General features: G+C 57.4%; 2 protein-coding genes across 2 annotated transcripts in view; both read right to left on the bottom strand.

Moving 5' to 3' along the window:
* Nucleotides 1-668: 668 nt before the first annotated feature.
* Nucleotides 669-2,162, bottom strand: SH3BGRL3 (SH3 domain binding glutamate rich protein like 3). Its single transcript, XM_032645196.1, has 3 exons — nt 1,980-2,162; nt 1,226-1,393; nt 669-1,112 (listed from the first exon to the last, which is right to left on the bottom strand). The coding sequence occupies exons 1-3, from the start codon at nt 2,145-2,147 to the stop codon at nt 1,047-1,049; spliced, it is 402 nt and encodes a 133-aa protein (XP_032501087.1). The 5' UTR covers nt 2,148-2,162; the 3' UTR covers nt 669-1,046.
* Nucleotides 2,163-3,354: 1,192 nt separating this feature from the next.
* The window catches only part of CEP85 (centrosomal protein 85), a 33,584-nt gene continuing 30,814 nt past the window's right edge, over nt 3,355-6,124 (bottom strand). The window contains exons 13-14 of the mRNA XM_032645180.1: nt 5,465-5,690; nt 3,355-5,073 (exon numbers count right to left, since the gene is read on the bottom strand). Of these exons, the coding sequence (XP_032501071.1) occupies nt 4,913-5,073; nt 5,465-5,690 (387 nt within the window). The 3' untranslated portion in view covers nt 3,355-4,912. The remainder of the gene's footprint in view (nt 5,074-5,464; nt 5,691-6,124) is intronic.

Below are 6,124 nucleotides of genomic sequence, written 5' to 3'. Positions count from 1 at the left end.
CCCAACAACGGCTGCTCTGCGAGGCTCTCTTGGCAGGGCAGCCCAGCAGCACTAGCTCCGCTGAGGAGGGGGCGGCGCCGAGCCGCCCCTCTGTAACTCGAGCCCCAGCTGGCGGGCCTGGCCGCTGGGTCTTTGTCCTCTAGGTTCCTCTTTCTGCTCAGAAGGGCTAAGCTGCTCCAGGGGAGAGAGGGCCCGCCCCAGCCCAGCGCCTCTTGTGCCAGTGTGCAGATCCCTGCGCACACACACGCGCAGGGCCACAAGCACGTGGGGACACTTCAGCACTATGCATCAAAGCCACTGCCCCAACGCTGACAGAACTGCATCTGGGCACCCACTTCCATGACACACCCACGCCTAGCCGAGCTGTCGGGACACAGGCAGGTGGCCACGAGGCACAGCCGCGTTACTGACTGGCATGCAAACGTGCAGTATACACCAGGGTGATGGACACCATCACGTGCATGTGCACTGGAGGGTGACCCACCCACACGCTCTAGAAACCGCTGGTCCACACAGGTATGTGTGTGCTGGACATATATCCAAACACACGCACTGTCAGTCGCACGCAGAGGTGCCGCACGGGAGCACAGCCTCAGCACAATCGCACCTCCCAGACTTGCTCAGAGCAGGGACCCAGGATGTGCATGCCACACCAGACAAAGACACGATGCCAATGGAATGGAACATTTAATTGTTTCTGCGGTGCTCCCGGATGGGGATTGCGGGGCCTTTGGCAGAGCCCTGGCTAATGGAACCAACAAAGGTGCCTATCAGCCAGTGCCAGGCAGGGTGGCAGCCTCAGGGCCAGGCTGAGGACAACCAGCACTTGGGCTGTTGCTTAAGACGATTTCTGAGACTAGTGGGTAAGGAATGTTGCTTTTGAATAGAGGAGAGGGAGCTACAGTTAGAGAGGGGAGGCCGTAGGTCTTGGGTTGGGGGGAGGGGCTCCAAGGTCGGAAGGTTAGGAATAACGGAGTTGTCACAAGGTCCTTCATGGGTGATGGCCGGGGGGAACGTGGTGACGGAGTCCAGGGGGCTGACTCGGCTCAGGCCAGTTTCAGGAACTCCTGCAGTGTGTTTTGCTCCACAGCCTCCACGAAGAGCTCATAGTCCTGGGGGAGGGGACAAGAGGTGGTCACCTGAGTGCTGGTGCTTTGTCTCAGGTCTGACTCTGGCTGGTATCCTCCTACAACACTCCCTCCATCCCCAACCCCCAGGCCCATACCCCACAGTACTGGTCCCCGTTGACAATCTGGGGTGGGGTGGCCTTGGGGTTGCCCGCCAGGGCTCGCATCTCATCCCGCAGGGCGTTGTCTTGGGAGATGTCCACTAGCTGGTACTGGATGCGCTTCCCATCCAGGATGCGGGTCACCTCGCTCTGCTGGGACTTGATCTGGGGGCAAAGGGCGGGCAGGGGTTAGTGAGCAGACTGGAGGGTTTATGGAAGGAACCCTGGGCAGAGAAAAAGGGAGTGTGGGCAGGAGCTTTTGTCCCCCTGTCCCGCTCCACGCCCTAGGGGAGGGTTCTGGCCACTAGGAGTTGGGAGGAGGAGTCAGGGTTGTGGTGGTGTGGAAGGAGAGCGGGACCACCAACCATGAGGAGGGGAGTCAGAGTGAACATAAGTGAGATAAATTAAGGGTGGGGAGAGCCAGGAGCTCGGCAAAGAGAAAGCAGGGCAGGCCTGGGTGGAGACGGGTAAGGCGCCACCTCCGCCCCCAGGTACACACACACAAACACACACAGTGGAAGAGAAGAAGGGCAAGATAAGGACATGGTCGAGGCTCAGCCTGGTAGTGGGTGTGCAGACGACCCAGGATGCCCGAAGGAGGTGTTTAGGATGGGGCCAAGGAGCCTGCCCCCACCCAACTCAGGAGGCCGTGTCCAGCACCTCGCCGCCCCCGCCCTGGGGGCGGGTCCCAGGCGCCGGGTCCAGAGCAACAGGACCACCACCAGCGCTCTACCCCAGGGCGCGCACTCACTTCGCGGGAGCCGGTGACCGACGTGCTGTAAACGCGCAGGCCGCTCATGCTGCGGATGGGCCGACGGGCCGACAGGCAGACGGGGTAGCGGTGGCAGCAGCTGCACGGCCTGGAGATGAGGCCGCCGCGCTCGGGAGCGGTTTCCTTCCTGCTCAGCCCGCGAGTCATAGCTCTCGGGACCAATGGGCGGCACGGACAGGCGCGCGGCCGGGGCGGGGCCTGCGCGACCCCGCCCCACGCAGCGCCGGGCCCCCTCCCGCCCCCCTTGGGGACCGGGCGCACCGAGGACCCCTGTCCCACGCAGGGCCGCCCTTTTCAGCCCTCCGAGCTGGGGCTGACAGTGTGAGGCTGGGGAGCGAGCTGACGGCAGGAAGGGCCGGGGAGGGCGTGGGTGAGGGTTTGGCAGAGGCCTCCCCTTCAGCCTCGCGCGGGTTTGCTGCACCCAACTAACTGCCCACCGCCGGTTACACGACAGCGCTGCTCCGCTCCGGGCTTTGAAGTCCTGGGCTGTTTTCAAACCTGAAGTTCCCCCGCTAGGGAGCTTCGCTTCACGGGATGCCCCCCGACCACAACACGCACACACTGCCCCAGGGGCCACCCACACATAGCTAACCCCGCGGCACACCACAGCACGGAGGGCCTCTGATTAGAGATTTCCCGAGTTCATCTCCGCTCAGATCGGCAGGTTTAGACAAGTGAGGGTGGTAGCAGGAGACGGGGCCACACCCCCACAGAGCCAGATGGAGGCCAAGGTATGAAAGAGGTTGCTAGTTCTGGACTGGGTGGAGGTAGAGGTTGGTGTCAGGACTCCTGAGAGTCTGGGCCCTTGTTAAAGATACATTGCTGGTCTTGGGGTGGCCCCAGCCCCACCCCAACTCCTCGCAGAAGATGGCACAGGGTGCAGAGGAAGCAACCAGCCCAACATTGGACCCCCAGCCATCTGTCTGGGGTTGGACATGACACCCCTCATTAGTCCTCCCAGGTCCAGGGCTCCGAGAACAGCCCAGGAAGACAACCCTAGCTCCTGGAGGCAAACACAGAGTCCTGCCTTGCCCTGGGGAAGCCACTTCCTTATAGCAACCCACAGGCAAAGACTTCCTCCTCAGAGGACTACTGAAACTCAATGACAAACTTGCTCTGTGACTCAGGGCAGCTTCACCCAACAGAAAGTGCTGTGGGAAGAGATCTTATCTGTCCCCACAGAAAGACAGAGGAGCAGAAGTGGTAGAAACAGACTTGAGGCTGGACCTGCCAAAGTTCCCTCCTTGCTGCTGTTTGGAGAACTTGGCTAAACACCCAGGCTTTGGCTCCAACAAGCCAAAGTGAGGGGTGGAGTACGAGCTGATGGTGATGGAAAGCAATGGTAAACCAAGGAGTCTGTTAAATTTTTATTTTGTAATCAAAATAGGCAATACAAACCAGTTGACATAACAAGGATTCATATAAATAACTGCTTATAAACTTTATGAGGAAAAATACCCGTGAGCATGGTGGCTGGGCTGCCAATACAGGGTGGAGACCAACCAGGCAGCTCTGCCTTTAGGAGGCAGGAGCCCAGAGGCTGAGGGGATGGCTGGGTGGGGCTGCTCTGAATGGAAGGGATAAGTCACTCCATAAATAAAACACAAACTTGTAAAAACACTTATGAAGGAGTCTCATTCAGGCCAGGAGTGAGGTCCAGGATGCTGCCCTGCCAGCCCAAAGCTTAGCAAGAATCTCCCAATGGCTGGCTCTGGACTCCTGAACTACTCGGTGCTCCCCCTTCCCCACACACAGCCTGGCTTGGCCTGGCTCCAGATCTAGAGGAGGCCCGGGGCTGGCCCAACAACCAGATACAAACAACTACGAGATGCTCCCTCAACGAGGAGGCAAGAGAAACCAGAAAGCAGAGGGTCCAAAGGCCCCGGAGAAACAACGAAAAACACTGAAAGTTGTACCTTAAAACTGACCTGTACTGGGTACTCTGAACTCTCAAGGAGCCCAGAGCAGGAAAGGGAAAGGACCCCCAATCCCAAACACAAGAGAGGCACAAATCAGAAGGCCAAGCACTGGCCCCAGCCCCGGGGGGAAGGGGGTGAGCAGCTTGATAGTTGCCCTGTGGTATCCTGGGGGAAAATCCTGCCCAAACCCAGAACCATAGAGGAGTGAGTTTGCACTCAAGGGGGCTACCTGGCCAGCCTGAGAACAAAGGAGAAAGGGCTGTGCTAACCACACGACCAGGGCCCCAAGGGCACAGGGCAACTAGAGTGGGGTCTCCTGTAAACGGGCATGGTAGCACAGAGGAAGAAGCCCTGGTTATAATCCCTGGGCTCCCAATTCTAGTTAGTACTTTGCTAAGGAATAGATCACCCTGAGGCATCTATGAGAACAAGAGCCCTGAGGAAGAAGCAGTGGGACTGGGCCTAGGAAAACCCAGAGCCAGCTCAGGTCCCAGGAAGGCTGGCACATGGGGCCTGAGAATTCTCAAATGGCCATTGTTACTGGTACTCAGCCTTTCCTAGCCCCTCTAAGGAACTCTGGGCATCAGCACGACCAAGGTATGGAGTGGGAATGAATGCGGAGCCATCCCAAAGGATGGAGAAAGGAGGTAAGCAGCCTGCTTGCCTTTGACGTCAGCCTGCAACTGGGAACAGTCTGCGAGGACTTCCCAGTCTACCTGCAAAAGTTAATTATTAACTCACCCTCAAAGGGTGAATCAGGATGACAGGACAAATGCAATCCAACAAGGCAAAGCCAGAGTGGGGCAGGGCAAACAAAATTCTCTAATCAGCCCTTGGCCCCAGATGCAGCTCATACCTCCCCTCCATCCCTTCTCTCTGGGAATAGCAGCAGACAGGAGGCAAGAGATTGTCAGGGCAGGACCTGCTGGACCGGGCTCTCAGCAGACCAGATTCTCCCTTGGGGAATACAGCCTGTCCCACCCCCAGCATTCCTCACTGTGTGACACAGTTTTCTCCCATGTCCTGGGCGTATCTGTCTGACATGGTGGTCCTTAAGTCCTCGATGTCACGGCGTAGCTGTTGAACCTCTTCTAGTTTCCTCCTGATCACATCCGGCTTCTGAAAATCTAGCTGAGTCCCTGCGTGCTGTGTAGCTGGGGAGGAGAGCATTTCGAGAGATTATTAGTAAATCACTCAGGAGACACTTTCCTGTGGAAAGCGCAGTATGGATATGCAGTGCCATAAGGCCTGTGGTCTTGGAACATGGCACTTTTTAAAAAGCACCTAGGAATAATGGGCTGAAATCTTGCTGCCTAAGGGCCACGTTTGTGTTTGTCCTTCACCCAGGTACCCCATAAGGATGCCTGTTTCCAAAACAGATTTACTGAACGTCTACTTTGCAAAACACATAAGCTCCCAGAGGGTGGTGACCAGGTCTACGGAGCCCAGTTCACACATTACCAGTAATGATGGGAAAGGTGGATAGGGGTGAGAGGAGAATGAAAGCCACTCTTTCCTGGGTCCCAGACTGGCCTGAGGACTCACAGTGAATGCCCAGGAGCAGGGAGAGACTGGGGTCATGACCCTGGGCCCTCTGGGTCACAATGCTACAGACAGCCTGCAGATCTTGAAGGCAACGGGCCAACTCCTGATGCAGCTCAAATGCCAGCTGGGCCGTGTCTGATGAAGATGGGGACCCTGATTGGGCCTGGCGCAGGTGTTCTTGGAGCGTCAGATTCTTCTCAATGAGGTCCTGGTTCTGTACTGAAAGCTGAGCAGACAGAGAAGCGAGCACATTAACCCAGGCCCAGGGAAAAGCAGAGTATCTGTGCATGAGTGTGGATATATGTATATATGTGTGTGGAGGGGAAGCTATGAGTCAAAGGCGATGTCCCCCCTCCTTGCACTCCCCTCTTCCCCCTCAATATCAGGCCTAGTTCCTCCTGCAGGCAGGTTGGGCCCACAGGGCTGCAGCATTGGAGGGGAAACTGCACCCCAGCAGACTGAGTCAGCAGCCTCCAGGTTTCTGTTCAGGAACCAGAGAAGATACTCCCGCCCCTCGGAACTCTATCTGAAGCCAGTCCCTCAGCCAACTCTGTTAGCCAGGCTATCAGAGAAGGTTTAACGTGAACTGTGAAATCTGAGGAGACACTGGTTTCAATCTCTCCCTGCCACCCTGACAAAAGTGGCCACCAGCCAGCCGGA

This window comes from Phocoena sinus, chromosome 1, assembly GCF_008692025.1.
Source record: "Phocoena sinus isolate mPhoSin1 chromosome 1, mPhoSin1.pri, whole genome shotgun sequence".
In the NCBI taxonomy this organism is placed as follows: domain Eukaryota; kingdom Metazoa; phylum Chordata; class Mammalia; order Artiodactyla; family Phocoenidae; genus Phocoena; species Phocoena sinus.
This window is presented reverse-complemented; position numbering and strand designations above follow the sequence as displayed.